General features: G+C 39.3%; 1 protein-coding gene across 1 annotated transcript in view; it reads right to left on the bottom strand.

Annotated features, from left to right (window-relative positions):
* The window catches only part of BABAM2 (BRISC and BRCA1 A complex member 2), a 367,400-nt gene that overhangs the window by 165,879 nt on the left and 182,946 nt on the right, over positions 1-18,575 (bottom strand). The window contains exon 7 of the mRNA XM_019735370.2: positions 998-1,107. Coding sequence (XP_019590929.1) covers positions 998-1,107 — 110 coding nt within the window. The remainder of the gene's footprint in view (positions 1-997; positions 1,108-18,575) is intronic.

Raw genomic sequence — 18,575 nt, 5'->3', positions numbered from 1 at the left:
CCTAGGTGCTGTCAGAGGTATACAAATAAATGAAAGAATGTATGTAGATTAGTGATGCTCATATCTCCATAATTGAGGATAAACAACTACTTCAGGGTGTAAGATGGCATGTGCACGATTCACGAATTAGAGCAACTAAGGTCAGAGGGGGTAAACATGGCTTAGTGTATGAATGTTGAGTGGTGACCACATCTCACAGACAGAAATCAGCCAACCCTGACTAAATGACTTACAGAGAATTTTAATAATCCATTTCAATCAGAGCCTGTAAAATCTCTGTCTGCTGATGAAAAATCTGGCCTGTCAGAAGTTCCCAACCAAATCTGGTTACAATCTATTTTCAATGAACCTCAGCTTCCTTTGAAGTAGAATAAGCTACTAAAGCATTTTGGCCAACAATAAGCACATTATGAAGCTAGTCCTCGTAAAATTCATTACCGATGAGCAAAGTTATTTGGTTAAAACTACTTGTACCATGTAGCCTGAATGTTGTGTAAAATTATACAGAGCTCTTTAGACACAGAAAAGCAATTCCAACACGTCATCTTTTTAAGCTATCTGCTTTTAATATTACCTTTACTAACTTCTGAATAAGTTGTGGCTTAATATTTTTAGGAGACTAGTTACATTGTTACAAAGAACTGAAATAGTTAGAAATATAAGAAATTGGGTAGGCTGTTGTTTAGCAGTCCTCTTTAAGCTATGACCACACGCAGCCAGGGAACATTGGAAGGACTCACAACTTCAGACTCAGTCTGCCTACGCATCTCTCTCTGCAAGGGTACAGCATGCATATCACCAACTGCGCAACTAAGACTCATCCCAAGATGGCAGTGGCAAACACTAACCACATGTCCTCTGCAATCCAAACTCCTGGTTCATTTTTAAGAAAACAGAAATCATTTTAAGAGTTCGAGTGGCAAAAGAATTAGCAAGACACATTTGGTTTATAAGGAGAAGCACCAGGCTACATAAAATTAATGACACTGATACTTACTGTTCAATTCGGGGTGACAAGTATAGCTTGGGGTACACCTGAGTGGCTTCAGCATCCTCAAAACTGACGGAAAGGAGAGCCACATCTTCCCCAGGGTCTTCATTTACATCCTGAAACAGGAAGTGAAAACCACATTATAGTACCTGTGCTCCTGACATCTTTTTGGTGACCAGCTCACAGTCTGAGGCTAGAGGCTGGGAGTTACCGAGATTTGAACAGAGCAGCTCTGTACCTCCTTTGCCACATACCTAGTTACTCCCGTAGAGTGATGGCTTTCAAACTCTCTGACCAAAGCCTACCATGGTGAGGGAAAGACCCCCGCCCATCTCACTTGTTCCCACATTCCAGGAGGGAAAAAGTGAATCTGATAACAAAGAATTAGACAAAAACATACTTAACAAATTGCAGTAAACATATTGCTGGCAATATATATCATGGCTTATACTTTATGTATTTATAAATGGCTTATAATTTACTTTTTATAGAAAGAATATGAGTTTGAAATATGATATCATACCCAGTAATTTTATTATACCTACCTTGATAGTATATTGTCAGTTATTTAAATAGCAAAAATTCCCAAGAAACATATCACTATGAAGTGTGCACCATACAAACCAATGGCAGAGGGTTACATACACATGCGCGTTAGCAAAATGACGATGCGTGATTCCTTATGAACCACAAGACATACGTATCTTAAAGTCTAGTTATAAGAATATTATAAGACAAACACATTGTTGATCCAAATATGTATCAAGAAACACTGAGAGGTTAACCAAACACCACACAATAAACTAAACTGATAATGATAAAGCTAAACTTACTGTAACATAATTAAAAAGCAAGAATAGCAGCAATCAAACGTCATGACCAACTCAGGCCAACACTGATGATACAGTGATAAAGTGTCCTGAATCAAACCTGCAGGGCTTACAACTATGTGTGCGGACTTGACAATTATTGCCAGACTTCTGAATAGAATGCTGAATTAGAATAAATTCTAGGAACACGTGATTTTAATTTGTGAATACCAAATTGTAGCAACCCTTAATAATTTATTTTTGGTTGGTAGTGGCTCCAAGTCAAATATAAATGTTTAAAAAGTTTAATAGAATTGCACATATTTCACCCATAGGGACTGTTAAGAACTGACCTATATTTCAGGATTAGCTCTCAGGTCCCCAAGAGGGCTCAGCAACCATCCTAAGAGGGTCCCAACCTAGACTTTAAGAATCATTGCCAGTGAGCGCTGAGAACCTCAGATGTGATGTCCTTCCCTCACCCCTTCTTTCCCGGCATCCTGGGAAGCTGTCATCACACTCAACACGCTCAGCGTGAACATCACGTCAGTCTCCTTGCTCTGCTTTCTATTGTGCCTAAAGGGTGCACAGAGTGGCACATTTACCAAGGGACAAGGACCAGAAGTCTCTCCCACCTTAAAAAACAAAAATAAAAATAAAATCATGCTGGTCTCTACACAGTCCCCTGGATACTCTCTCATCTCTCTCCTCCCCTTCACAGACTGCTTCAAATAGTTGTCTTCACTCCCTGCCCTCCCACACGAGCCCTGAGCCTTCTGACTCCACTTGCTCATCAAGACTGCTACCACCTAGTGTGTCCACTAAGGGCAGCAAATGCTTCTCTGTCCTCATCTTGATCTTTAAAGAGTATTTGACATGGGTGATCTCTCTCCTCTAGCAATCCTCTTTTTTCTTGCTTCTAAGAAACTATACTTTCCTGGTCTTCTCCTGTCCCTTTGGCCACTTTCCCTCCCTTTTCATTCTTTGTTTCTTAACTTCTCAATTTTGGGGTTTTACATTATAAAATTTAGGCTGGTTGTGACAAGTCAAACTATACAGAAGTCTATAAAGAAAAAGGCACTTCCACCTTCACTTTTTAAGGTAACCCATGTTAACTGTGTGTGTGTGTGTAGCCTCAAAAAGCTTTTTTGATGCTCATAAAAACATACACACACTTGCATATAAATAGCTCTTTAACCTTTCTGTTTTGTTTTCCCTAATGGAATCATATTATAAATATCAGTCTACCAACCGCTTTCTAAATAGCCACATAATATTCCATGACATGGATTTATTTTTTATTAAACCATTCCCCTAGCAACGGACATTCTGGTTGTTTGTAGTTCTTAGCCACTTGATAGCACTACAATAAACATTGTTGTATATATATCCTTTACTACTGGGACTTATATTTATTGACAGATAACTAGAACGGAGCTTGTTGGGTCAAAGGTTATGAACATTTTAACTCTGAATAGAGTTTAGATTATTTTTCTAAAAATTTATAGCAATTCACCTTTGGACCCATGAATTTGTATCAGTGTGAGAGAGAGCCTGTTTCCGCTCATCCTGAATAACTAAATAATACTGGCTGTTGTCACTTATTTTTTAATTTAATGGTGATCTTGACAGCTGGAAAACGGTATCTCAATTTAGATTCAATAAACAAAGCTGAGCAACTTTTCACTTGTTTACTGGTCATTTACTTTTTTTCTGTAAATTTTTTGATCAAATCCATTGCACATTTTGCTTTGAAGTTCTTAGACTTCTTTGTTATTGCTGTTTTGTTAGGTTTATTAACCCTTGTCTATCACATGTTATAAATATTTTCTCTCAGTCTAGCACTGATGTTTTACTTTGGGGGCTCTTCTGATATCACAGAAAATTAAGATTTCTCTAGAGTTAATACTTAACTATTTACCTAGTTTTTCATCTAACACTGCTATAATTTTATTTTTACATGTACATTTGAATAGCTCTGGAATCTATTTTTAGGTATGACACAGGAAGTATGTAAGAGGAGGACCTTAGTACAGTGCCTGGAACATGGAAACTACTCAATGTTTGCTGAATGAATAAATGAGCGAACACATTAATGTTAATTCCTAACCTTTATTCTCCATACCTAGTGATTTTCAGGAACCTGCTTTACAAAAGCTGCTGTCATCAGTGATGTCTGGAAACTAAGTACTGACACCTTGCTCCTTTCCTCATAATATATCAAGTTCCCTCGAACTAGGCTTTAAAAGGAGAGCCAAGATTCAGAGTCTGCATTTACCTATCGCTTTTTGCTCTTTCAAAGATGATAAAGTATTCATCCTTGAATATTTTCTACTGTAAAATGAGGATGGAAAAAATTTAAAATACTTACAGTCTCAATAAATAGAAACTACGTAATTATATTATATGGATCTAAAACTCATAAAATATCTAAGACTAAGGTTGAAGCTTAGCTTGAAAAAAATTCACACCTAGGAGGACAAATTCATTTTATGATCCAAGTTTAGAAGCAGTCCTCTTTAGAGTTAGATTGGTCAGGTTAAAAGACAATAAAAAAAAGTACAAACGCAGATTTTCAGACACCTTCCCCCAATGGCTGAGTTTCCTTGTTAAAAGGTCAAGGGTCTGATAACAAGTCACAAAACCCTGTGAAAAAACAAGTAAACAAAGACACGGCAAAAACTAGGGGCCACTGAAGACCTTTTTAATTCCATCTTTATTCCCTATGCTTATGGGCAATTTATAATTATTTTTTTTCCTACTTTTTAACTTCTCATTTCACTACTATCCAAGTAGAAAACAAAACTGCTTAGGGACAGTGCTCCAAACAAATGAAGAGACCGTGGCTTATATATCAGCATTTATCATGGCATCCTACAGAGTACATGCAACAGCAGTCTGAATATAAAAATGGTTGTTTCCAGGAGTTTCTTTTATAAACTACTTTAATATGATTTATTCCCCTTAGAGTGGCACATGAGTTTTCTCTGAATTGGTATTTGATTCCTAATGGATACCTAAGTTTGACTTTGAGCACTTAAATAAGCCCCAAAATTCCAAAAATACAAATCCACGGTGCTGTTTCCAGTTTCTGCAACTCTAACAGGCTTGTACATGTTCCTTCCCATCTGGGAAATTATAAAAGAAGCTCTTGTACCATGGTTCTTAGAAGCTAGCATTACAGATGATTATGGTAACCACTAATGGCAGCACTGGGAAAACAGGAGGTGGTTACAGTGTAGTCGGGGACACTTAAAAATGTACAAGTGTACATTTTCAGGGCTTTCCAGCTACACCATTTGAAACTGCAGCTAAAATGGAGGAAAAGACGCCGAATCTGCTGAAGCTCCGAAAGAATGTTGCCTCCTGCCTTTATAAAAGGTGTGCCAGGCACTGACATGTATACAGCGGGGCAATAATGGCCATGAGATAGTCCTAAGATCTAATAGCGGATGTGGCTCAGCACTTGGCTATAGCAGAAAAGAGTTCCTATAGCTTGTAGGGACTAATAACTAGATGCTGAGTTCCTTGCAGGCTGGGAGCTTTTCTTGTTCACTTTTGCATCCCCGGTGTCTGGGACATAGTACATTACACAGCAAGGTGGTTGAAGGAATGACTGTAAGAATGAGTAAATGATGAGAGTTAAATGGGAAATACTTTCAGTTAGAAAAATTCTCAATATTTATCTCTCTGGTTCCTTCCATCTATGACTACATAAGATTTTACTAAAGCAAACTCAAATCTGAACCATATATAAGCAAAGGACACACGTACTAATAAGAGTTACTATTCTGCTTAGGTCATGATGGTTTATTTACATAATGATTCTCAATTGGGGTTCTTTTAAATTATCAAAAGGGTGCAGGAAAAAACCCCCAACAATTAGCCTTGGAAATGAAAGTAAACACAAGTACAATTTGACATTATGCTGAACCCCTTTGATATGCTAATTTCCAAGTAAAGACAGCAGCTATTAAACAAGCCCCTGTGTGTTGAGTGTCAATATAGGTACAAACTACCAATTAACTAATTGCTGATAGGAATTAGCCGAACAATAAATATTACAAACCGCAGGTCACAAAGGAAGACTGTCAAATCTTGTATTTCTCAATTCAAAAAGGCTTACAAAAAAGCTATAACCAGTACTAGCAAAATTAGTTTGTGGACATAAGAATTATAAAGAAGCTATTATATAGCATGTCAAATATCAAGAAAGAACCATTTTGAGTTACATTTAAAGTGGTACTAAACTAGACCCAGGATTAATCATGATTCCTACCTCATTACACAAAATCTGAGGTGTTTTTTTTTAAAGCTATAGGCAAATTAAAAATTTCCAAACAGAATCTTTTTTTTTTAAAGTTATACAAAGTGAGGTTTGCACTTCTGAGGTCCCAGTATTTTGATAATATAGATTCACCATCAAACTACATAAACTTAGTTTTTTCAAAGTCAAGTTTTTTTCCAAGAGAACAAGTCTCATGGTACTGCCATTCATTCCCGCATTTAACAAAGTAAGTAAAATATACAGTGTGTGACAAAGGTTGTGGGGGGAAACAATTAAAGCAAGGAAAGGGGAAAAGGAGTGAGGAGGGGATGGAAGTTTAAAGAGGGTCGTCAAAGATGGCCTTATGGTGACTCATCACTTAAGATGGCGGATAAAATATCCTCAAGTCACTGTATTATTAATACATATCAACATAAGCAGTGCCAATCAAAATTTGAGTTTGGATTCTATTGGCATTGAGACATGACAATGAAGACGCTAGAAATGGAATTAAATCTAAGCAGAAGACATTGAAGAACAGGAGAGTAATGTATGTAAGACAAAACCTTGATTTCACTGTGAAGGGGTCTTTGTCCAGTAATGACACTGGTCATTTTGGAAATCAGGTCCCTTCCCCTTCATCAGCGAGTACTGGGAAATACACGAGTGCCAAGGAAAGCGGGACAGTCAGAAAGCAAAACGAACCCAAGAGTGAGGAAGTTGAGCCCAAAGCTGAGGAGGAGCAATGAATGGGTCCTGCGTGTGGCTCCTGTGCCTGTTGATGGGGCTCCCAACCTGAGCCCCCTCCTTCCCACACAGCAGGGAGCTGCAGCCCTGGGTGGGAGGTCTGAAGGCAGAGTTGCGTGCGGCCTATCTCCACCACAAACTGAGTTCCTGGCTAAAAATTCCTTTGCTGTTTTGATATCTCTTATAGCATTTAAGAGAGTTACTTCTGATTTGGTTTCTCCAAATGGAAAAGGGAGTAAAAAGATTCTCCCTGCATGGTCTAGACCAGGGGTGTCCAAACTGCAGCCCGTGGGCCAACTGCGGCCCATGATCCATTGTTAATTGGCTCACAGCAAATTCCAAAAATATATTTAGTTTACTTAAATAAACCAGGTGAGGCAATATGTACTTCACCTCAAGTGAGTGGCCCAGCTGTGATTGTGAATTCACTTGTTCCATTAAGATTCCTTTCAACCGCAATGTGATCTACCATGTTTCCCCGAAAATAAGACCAGGTCTTACAGTAATTTTTGCTCCAAAAGACGCATTAGGGCTTATGTTCAGGGGATGTCATCCTAAAAAGTCATGCTAGGGCTTATTTCCCAGTTAGGTCTTATTTTCGGGGAAACACGGTATGTCTGCCCTTGGTAGTTTTCACCATGTGGCTTCATGAATTCCCCAAGCTGTTTAAGCAGTATATATTTTATATTCCAAATAGACTGCGAATTTCTGGAGATCTTGTACTTCCTATTATGTCCAACAACAGCAGCTGACATTTAGTCAGTGTTTACGCAATAGTCATTTTGTCTAGTGCTTTATATGCATTATCTCCTATAATCCTAACAACCTTATAAAGTAAGTACTATTATTATACATTTGCAGTTGAAGAAACTGAGGCTGAGAGAGATTAAATGGCGAAGATGAGTTTTGGACCCATGTCATGTTGACTTAAAACGTGGACTCTTAACCACGATGCTATGCCCCCTAGCATGCTGTTGGACACAGAGAAGAGACTCCGTCTCAGTGCTCAGAGAAAGGTATGAGAACTTGGAAACCCATATGCAAAAAAGATATCAGAGACTTACTGTACATTTACTTGTTCTCCATTTAATGTCTAAACCCTGTATGCTCCAAAGACCATGAGCAACTTAAGAAACTATTTCTTATTCCCTTTTTACCCCAAATAAACTACCCCACCTGCACCAGACACACTCAAAATGAGTATTCAAAACAAATTGAGAAGTATACGCTTTATGTGTTTTAATATTTACTTTTAGAAACTAGGGAGCAAGAAATTAAGATTCTTAAGAGTATACAGACCAAAAGCTACCAAGGTCACTATGCCAAATAAAATGCACTTGACATCTTTGCAGAGATTCAGTGAAGGAAGGAAGAGGGCTTGTCTAGTGAGGATGGTGGAGTTCTGAGCCATAAAACCACCCTTCCTTCCATTAGGTACGGGTAGGCACATTCTCTCATCAACTAACTACACTCAGTTAAAGAAGAAGAGCTGATTGTCAGGTCAGGAAAGGATAACTGCAAATGTTCTTCAAATAGCTAGGGTGAGTCCAGGACACCAGGATAAAGCTGTTGTCACCTACCCATTTTCCAAAAGTGACACCTTGAATTCATTACTACTAGATGTCATGATACAGTATGGTGTTAGCGTTTCGTGCGTTTTTTTAAAATTTATATCTTGCTTATTATTTTCATAAACAAAGACCATTTCATTGTTCTCATTTACGCAGGAATCTGCTTGTGAAGCTGTACTTACCCTAATATGTTGGTTATAGCTTCTGTTTATAAAGCTAAATTGAAACACATGTTGTACAAATAAACTTTGGGTGGGGAGGGAAGTCCTGGTTCTTTTAAAATAATGACGATCAAGATTTTGTTGGTCAAATACTGTCCCATCAGTTATTATGCCCAACAGACAGTGCCTTGAGAAATACCAACTTTCTTTGAATAGTCGTAACCTGACTCTAAAAGGTGTATGAAAAGGAATCTTTTCACCAGGAGGCCAGGGAGGGGGCAAGAGGTGCCTTTGCAGTACAGTCAGGGTCTGCATTGGAAGCAAACGTTTTCTTGCTTCCACCACCTTCTCTAAAAACTCACCAACGTTTCTGGACACAGAACCTGGAGTGCAGGGTTTCCTCAGTTGCCCTAACATTGAGCTTAATTAAATAAGCATCCATTTTTGCGATTGTTTTACAAATGATATTGGACCACATCTTCAGACATCTGAGTTTTGATTTTACAAACCTTGTACCAGACTTTTATCCACGAGTCCAACAAAACAAGTGAAAACAATAGTGGGTTTTATTTAAGCACATACAGCACAAACACGGACACCATGTACTACATCTCCAGGATGTCCCCATAACTTAACGAAAAGGTAGATGAAGCTTTTCCATCAATAGTTTATATAGCTCTTTGTAAGGGACAGAAAAACACAGAGTTAAAGCAGCGGCTGGGATAGTGGACATCTGTGATGCTGCTTGTCTGACACCCTCTTTTCCCCTGGGAAGCTCTTCTCTCTTCTGGTCCCACCCGTAGGCCTGATCCTGACAGATCCTTACTGAGCTGCCTATTCCTATCCCCTGGAAACAGCTGATAGCTCCAGAGAGATGCCCGCTTTTCCCTCAGGATTTGTGACCTTTTCTTTGCAGAGGTGAAAGAATCTGTCCATAGCCACATTTCCCAGACAAGAAAGAGGCTGGCTACAGTGCGAGAGAATAAGCAACATGATGAGAGAAGCAGAGACGCGAGAAAAAAGAGCCTTCACACCCTTAAATCTCTGTGGTTCTCGGTCCAACAGTGTCCTGTTCCTACTGTGGTTTGGCTATTCAACCTTCTCCTGGCTTTGGAAAGCTAATAAATTGCCATATATGTTTAAGCTGGTTTGAAGTGGTTTTCCTTCACTTGTGAGCAATATTTTCTCTCGTAAAAAATTAAACTAATAGATGATAACCATGGCAAATCAAAATCTGCAGAATACCATGCTAAAGAGAGACTTTCATTGCTGGGTTATCTGAACACTTGTTACACACTGTGCAATGCCAGGCCCTTATCAGAACGTTGAAAGGGCTTTTAGGACAAAGATGAGCTGCATGCCTCCACACATGACAGACGCAAGCTTTGCTAAAGCAAATCCACCTGCCGCTCCAGGCGCTGGCTGCAGGGAGGCTCTTTCCCCCGACTTTCTGCTTCTCATCCTGGTGGACCTGCAACAGCACAGTAACCCACCCAGGGCCTTGGATGGGCCTTGGTCTCACTATAGTCCCTAAACCTCACCCAGTGAATGAAATGTAGTAGAGGTGCCAGTGCTAAAAGCAGAAAAATCCATAGCAGCGTGCCATTGAATACATGCAATGTTTTGCAAGTTCATAATGCAACTTAAAAACTGTATAAAAATGGTGACCTTCTAGCTATAGAAATACATTTTTTTTTTTTTTGCAAAGAGTGTACATGTTTTTGGTTTTTCCATATGATATGCTAAATGTGGGCCTTATGGAAAGCAACACGCTTGTACAGCTTTGGCAAGTGTATGTGAAAAGGCTGAGCACAGAACAAGGCATAAAGAAAGTGCTCAATAAATGTTCGTTTCACTTCTTTTACTCCTTCCAGACTCTTGGTCTGATATTATTTCGGTTGCCATGCTCTTCTTCCTACTAAAGCTACACCCTACCCTATCCTTTCCTCTGCAAGTTGCTTTGCATTATGGGGTTGAGAGATTCTTTCCAGGTGGTTGTGTGTGTGAGGACAGAAGGGAAAAGCACCCTAGAAGCACATAACACCTTTGCACCCACTCACCAGCAAGGCACTTGGCTCAAACCCCTGGTGCCCATGGCAACTAGGCAGTTGGGTACTTCCAAGTTATTTCAGCCACCTTGCACCACAGCCTCAATACCCGGGGACAATCACAAACCACAGGTGTTAAAACAGAGAATGGGGCCTACCAGACTCTCTCCTTGAAGTAATCAGGGATCTTGGATTTGCAGACTGATGGTATCTGAAGAACCTAAAGAACTATTAAGAATTCTAGAAAAAACCAAGAGGCTTGGAGCCATCTCCCTCTGGAACTAGCTGGAGGGATTGTTCCCGTGTAGAAAACGAGCTCTGAGAAGCAGAGCCCTCCTTACCTGTCTGCAGTGGCCTGCTATTCAAGCCCCTCCAAAGTATCCTGCCAACCTCATTTTTCCACTACCCCCGTTCGCACACCCTAACTGCAGCAGGGTACCTACACCCCATACTGTTTACTCTGCCACTTAATCCTCAATGCCTTCTTCCAGCCCTGCACCCCCAAACCCCACATCCCCCAATTCTACCAGTTCTCTCAAGTCCCATTCAGATGCCACGTCCTCTCCTAAGTCTTCTGCGATCCCACCCTCTGATGTAATGGTTTCTTCTCTGAAATTGTACAGCCTTTAGCTACACTTTTTATATGGTAACATGTCATTGTTTCTTTTGTGTTTTAAAGTTATTTACATACATGCTCTTATCATTGATCTGAGTTCCTCAAGAGCAGGGACTGTTTAATTCATTTTTGTATTCCCAATGCCCTGTTACGGTGCCTACCATAAAAACAGGCACCCAAGAAATATTTGATGAACAAGTGTTTGAAATGTCTCTATGAAAGAACGACTACCTATGCTTGCCCATAAATTACTGATTCAAAAATGGGTTCCACAGGCAGACTTCCCTAGTAGAAACAACAGAGGTCTATGTAAATTATTAACTTGACTTTCCAATATAAATCAATTGATGTAAATTTGGGAAGAATGAGCCATTATTCCTTGGGTTCAGATCATCCCCTGGAATAAGAGGAAAACTCAAGTTCTAACACTTAACTGAGAGATCAAACCCTAAGCTCCAGAAAGGCAAGAGCAATTTTTTTTTTTCGCCATTTCTAATAAATTTCCAAAAAACACACCATGTGTTGTCACTAAGTTAATACTCATTTATGATTTACCTACCAGATGCAGGATACTTTGATAAACACAGTAAGAAAAAAAAGAATTGCAAGAATCAGTCTCCCAACTCAAAGAGGCACATGTTAACACATGAAGATGAGAAAAGTTATTTTCTTTTCCTTCAATAAGAGATCCTATAAGATAGTACATGATTAATTGTCAAAAGCCCTATAAGTAAAGGCTGAAAAACTCATCAGTTGTTTCTGTGTATTGAGAATGAATTCATTACACTCTTTCCTAGCATTAGGCTTTTATAAGAAAGGAGATTTTTTTTTAAAAAGCAAAAGTAATGGGTATCCCAAGATGAAAAATGCAAATCTTCTAAAAGTGGTAAAAAGCAGGGAAAGAGGCTCTGGCTTTCCCACCCTGCATGATGTCAAACACCAAGCTCTGAGTGTTTTCCAATGAAGACAGTTCTACCTCTTCAATATTTCAGACGATCTAGTTCAAAATGCACACAGACAGAGGACCAATACCAGATGTGAACTGCAGATGTGGCGCAACACTTGTGAAAGCAGGCAGCTGGAGCCTGGATGAATGGAGCCTACCTACTCAGACCACCAGCGTCAGCTTCACCTGGGGGATACTTCAATTCCTAGGTGACCTGCATGCACATTCAAGTTTGAGAAGCACCTAAAGTTAGAGAACTGGTACTTAGGGAAAAGAAAATGGGCCCAAAGATGAAGATAGAGCTGAAAAGCAATGGACTGAGATATCCATCCTGTGATTAAACAGGAGGAGAACACACATGAACTGTGCGATGTTTCCACTGGGCAAGTAGAGTAGAAGGTATCTTAGACAAAATTTAGGATGTAAAAATAAGTGCCTGTGGCATATAATCCAAACACTCAGAGTTAAATGGAGGAAAGAATCATGATGGAAGCGGAAAAGTACAATGAAGTATTTCTCAAATATTCTTACGTGGGTCACATCAGTCTGTTATAGAAGAGCCAGAGAAAGGGCGCAGGTGGAGAGAGCTGGCACAGCTAAGACTATTCCCTTTAGGTGAATGATACTGGTGAAGATGTGCCATAGTTACAATATGAATGAAGGGTAAGTAAAATCAGACACAGTTAAAAGTGAAAAGGACCCCTTAGAGATTTGGTCCAGTGGTTTGTTACCCTGTGTTCAGAGGCAGAACAGGGATCATGTGTATCTTAAGAGTATGTGTCTTAAGAGCAGCTGCTATTCTGAGCACTGGGCGCTGGGAGAAAGATTTCATTTGCATGAAGGTTTCCAGCTTATTAAAATAAAGTTTGTAACCATTGATTCCAACACCCATACTTCACAGATTTACAGATGGAGAAACTGAGATAAGGGAAGTGATTTGTCTAATGTGCATAGCTAATTAGTCACAGGGCTGAAACCAAAATCTGTAACCAAAACCCACGACTGCTGATTCCTACATCAATGCCTTTTTTTTCACTACATTCTGTTATATCCAAATTTGCTTTGAAAACTCTTCGTCACTTACTAAATGAGGTCTGTGTGAATCAAAAAGGAAATGTAAGATCTAAATAGGAGGGAGTTACAAAGAGTAGGAAGATTCATGTGAGGAAGAACATATTGTATTAAAAGCTCTAAAAATGGAAAAACTATAAATGTTGGACTTTGCATAACTATTGAGTGGGTGGCTTTGTTACTTAGACCTTTACTAAGTATAGAAGTGCTGACGACCCGATTTAGATTTTATCATTGACTTAGGTTAGTGAAGAATAGTTCTTTAACATCTAAACTAATAACAGGTTTAAGATAGACCAATTGACAAACATTTGCAGTTTTGTGCTTATGAACAGAAATTATGACATTTCACGATGCATAAATGATGAAGAAAGTATTGAAGCCTCCTAGCAAGTTGCAATTCTCCAGGGAAGCTATGAACAAACAGCTTAGCATTTCTAGTGCACACTGGAGTGTGGATTCAACTTACTGAAAAAAGTTTATATTATACTAAACAGGCATGAAAGAATGCAATTAAGATAGCAAACTAGGTTGAGCCCTTTAGATTCTTGGGTTTCTTGGTTCTATTACTTACTGAATCACAAATGTTGGTAAGTGTACAAGAAAACCTGTGTAACAATCCAAAACAGGTTTCACAAACTATGTTAAAAAAACAAACAATGTTGAAAAACAATACAGCAAAAAACAACCCCTTCCCAATGCCTCAGCAAACTGCACTGGGGCTTTTCCCCCAGATAAACGATTGGCTGGACACACAATTGCCTATAAGCCTGGGCAACATATGTTGCAAATTTTAAAAATGTTCTTCTGTCTTCAATTACTTCCATTCTCCCTCCATACTGAGTAGACCCTTGGGGCTGACCTCAGGATTGAATCATCCCTTTATTCTACACACATGTAATAATGCCCGACGATGTATTAGACACCACCTAGAAGGCATTCGAGGCACATGTCCTCAAAACCTTCACAGTCAAGTAGGAAAAATAAACAAACTGACCATTAGATTAGGTCAAAACTGTAGTGACGAGGGTAGAATAAAGGTGTGTTATGAGAGAGGGGTGCACCTACGGCAAGACAAAGGAGAGGTGCTAAAGCAAAACGGGTGGCCAAACATGGCTTTTCAAAAAGAAGACAATGTTTTCGTTGGGAGAAATCCAAGTGCTGTAAAGGAGTAGAAAGTGTAAGGGAGTGGAAGGAAGAAAGGACAGCACGTGGAAAGATAACAAAGCATGGGGCACTCAGCACATTCAGGATGCTGTCAGGGAGGCTGAAACAGTGGGAACCAGTGAGGGGCAGTGAAAGAGGAAGCCCGACGAGCTTAAGGGCCCGATCATAACGAACTTGATGCACCGATGCTAAGGAGCTTGCTTTATTTTACAGGCAAACAGGGTAATGACATGATTGGATCGTTTTAGAAAGAGTATTCTAACAGCTTGGGAAGGATGGCATGGGACAGAATCCCAGAGAGCAGTTTCCAGGCTCTTGTCCTCACATGGAAAGGTGCTGGCTCGGGTAATAGATGGTCATCAGCTGTAATCAGACGGCCATCTGCTGTGGCTGGGTGGCCATCAGCTGTTACCGGTTAGCCATTAGCCATTAATATAACTGCCATGGCTACGTTAGGGGGTTGGTTGGTTGGTTGGTCGATTGGCAGAGAAGCGGACGGCAGTTTGCAGCTCCTGCTTCCTGTATCTCCAACCCAGCCGCCAGCGAGAATATAGTGGTATGAACCCCCTATCTGTGGCTCCGTGGGTGTTCCTTTTTGGCCTCACCATGTCCTGTGTCCTTGTGCGGGGAGCGGGAGCCGAGTCCCTGCATTACAGATGGGTTGGAGGAGGGCAAAGCTGACTGTGGGGTGGGGGAAGGAGGGGTCCAGTGGTCCAGAGCAGAATGGAAAGGATGTCCCCCCCACAGAGGCAACGCGATGCAGGGTGTCAGAGCCCAAGCAGAGTGAGGAGGAAGCGCAGCAGCAACAACGGGAGATTGGTTACAAACAGGACGGTGCATACAATATACACATATTATGCATTACAGTACACGTAACTATATATGATAACATATTAAGGATAATCAGAACCGGATTTGTCACCTTCAAAGAAGGAAGTTACAAATAAATATGTATAGAGAAAAACAGAATAAACCCGGTGTACGAACTGGAATTGGAGGTATCAATATGAACATGGTTGTTCAATATACAGATATAGAAATAATATTGAGCATCAAAATACATAAAGTAACTGACTATAGTCCATTAACAGGGGACATCATGAGTCCATGCTGCTATAAATAAACAAATTTAAAGTTTGATGAAAAAGGATATTTTTATATAGTTTAAAGGACCCTCCACAAAATACTTACAAAGGGAGATAAAGTACCTTTATAGTGGATAGATAGCCTTATAGACACCACCTTGACACGTAACCAGGAATGAGTCACACAGATGGCTGTGCCCCTGGGAGGGCAGTGAGAAGAACACAGCATCACCTCCGTGATACTCCTGCCACAGGTGCAGCAACAGAATCCAGTCATGATGCAACATCAGACAAACCCAAACTGAGAGGCATTTGATAAAACTCTCTTGTAATATTCAAAAATATTGAGAATGTCAAGGAAAACCCGAGGAATTAGTACAGATTGAAGAGACATAACAACTGAATGTAACACATGATTCTAAATAAAATTCTTCTGCTAAAAGAAAATTACTAGGACAATTGGTAAAATTTGAATGGGGTCTTAGAATTGGATGGTAGTATTACATCAATGTTAATTTCCTGATTTTTATGACTATATTATGATTATGTAGGATAACGTAATTATTTGCAAGAAATATACTATAATAGTTGAGGAGGTGAAGGGTTTCATGTCAGCAACTTACTCTCAAATGCTTTTAAAAAGGGCTTTGTCCTGTTCTTATCTTTCTATTATAAAGATTGTTCCAACATTTTTAAAAAAGAAAACGATTAAAAGATGATAAAATCCAGACCAGACCATACGGACACTATAGAGAAACGGGAATTTTAAATCAGAAACCCATTACACACGCTTTCAAATTTTAAGGTACCTACTTATACTTAATTGCATAACAAAATACGTATAATTCTCAAATCATTACATGGGATTCGTAATTTCCCCAAATATTGCTCTTTTCCCCAAATTAAGGAATCTTGCCAGGGTTGGTTCCAGCTATCTACCTGGAATGGCTGGCCTCCACCTGATCCTGGAGTCAGTATTTGATGCCTAATGCAGTCAAACCTAAGTTAGAAGTGCTCCTTACAGAAAATTGTTTAATAAGGCTTATTTCTGTCTGTGCTACATATCACGCCTAAAATAAATACTGTTATCATCTTTATTTTGCAGATTTAAACATTTCTCAAAGAGATGATGCAAAATGTCCAGTCTCCAACTAGTAAATGGAGCATCAGGAAACAAATTCAGTCTTCTCTAACTCACATGCTTTTCCCACTATAATCCAGTAACTCACTACATACAAGGCACCATGCTCTTCACTGCAGGAGAGACAAAAATGAATGAGACGGGTCCTCAGAGAACTATTTCTGCCTTTTCCCCTTTAAAGCTGTAGTCAGAATCTTCTGCCTCTTACCTCTTGCCATGACTCTCCCACATCCCAGTTTTCATCAGTGGGTGAATTCAGAAACACTACTTATTCTACCTTTTCCATCACTGAAGAGATGCTACAGCAATTCTGAAGATTTATAAACGTGCCTTAGAATATAAAAGTAAAAATATTCTCTCAATGTACTGTGTTAAATGAGTTTATAATGAATTCTTAATCAGCTAAAAATGAAAAGAACAAATGACATAGGAGTATAAAAAAAAACCAGTATTACTTCTGAATAATTTGATATTGGATGAGAAAGCTAAAGACCAACCCAGAAATGTTAGGAGTTCTGGACAAGTGAACTGCTTACTCCCAAACTTTTAATATTTCACTTCATGGAAGAGATCAAAGAAGTTCTCAGAAATAAGAGCCAGGACCTTGACCGAAAAAAACGGGGCTGCTGCTCTCAGGAGAAGCAGTGGGACACTGAATTCTTCAGCTATCTCTGTGAAGGTTATGGTGCTCTGCTCACTTCAGTGAGTGTTCAAAAGAAACTGCTAGATAAAAGCAGATGAAGGAGAATAAGATGCCACTTTACTAAGTCAATAATGAATTCCCTGAACCAAGCTCATACAGAATATGATATGCTTAATGTCATTTCTGTAATTCTGATTTATCCATCTGGAACACAGGATACAAGGTCTTGGTAGAATTTTGAGAAGCTTATATGTATTGAGTAAATTTTCCCATAAAGCAAATATTCTAAAATTCAAGACAGCATATAAGGAACCACCTAATTACTTTAAAAATTTTATGAAAAGGCCAAAAAAAACCCCAAAACAACAACAACAATAACAACAACAAAAAACCCTCCCCATAAAACAAAACTAAATTTTAGGTTTGTTTATAGATTACGCCAATTAATGTAATTTAGAAATGATTTGTACATAGAAACATATACGAAAACTCAGTGCTGTTATGTTCCCTGCTGTTAGTACTATGTCAGGAGGTCAGTGGCTTTGGTTTACCTCCAGTTGGTCTCTCTTAAAAACACCAACTGACTGAGTCTATTCCTGGAATCGCTCTAACCTCCCCTAGTAGCAGTGCATCCCTTCGCACACAGTAATGCACATGGAACAGTGGGAACATGTGAAACAAGCTCAAAGATCCCAAAGTGGAAGACATTGTTTTCCTGCATCCTACCTACTGTAACTGAAAACTGGGAATTTACTGGAATTGAGGATTTATTATGAGTCAGATGGTTGATAGCCTTTCCAACCAAAACATCTGCTCTACAAAGGCACAACTGCTACAATCCATTTCCTCTTGGATCTGGAGAATGACCAAGTTGTAGCTTAGCCCTTTCCTTAAAGACACAGGGACTTGAAATGAGTAAAAACAGACCTTTATACCACCTTCCAATGTCCACTACTTTCTTTGACCGTATTAAAAATATGATAAAAAATGAGAATTGTCATAATTTTTTAACATTAAAAAGTTGCAATCAGCTCAGTGGCATAACCAAGGACTTGATCAGATCATTCAAATTTATAGCAGCACCAATAGCTGAAACCAATTCTTTCTTTAGTGTTTGAGGAAAGAAGGGACAAGTATTACCCAAAGACAGTGGGGAAAGGGTTTCATCATTTATTCATTCATTCATTCACCCATTCAACAAACATTTACTGAGCACTTCTTTGTGTCAGGCTGTATTCTAGCAACAAGGGGTGAACGAGATAGATAATGGCCCATCTCTTGAAGCTTACTTTTCAACAGGGGATAACAAACA

Source organism: Rhinolophus sinicus, linkage group LG05 (genome assembly GCF_036562045.2).
Source record: "Rhinolophus sinicus isolate RSC01 linkage group LG05, ASM3656204v1, whole genome shotgun sequence".
NCBI lineage: Eukaryota > Metazoa > Chordata > Mammalia > Chiroptera > Rhinolophidae > Rhinolophus > Rhinolophus sinicus.
Note: the sequence above shows the minus strand (reverse complement) of the source record. Positions and strands in the feature narration are given on the sequence as shown.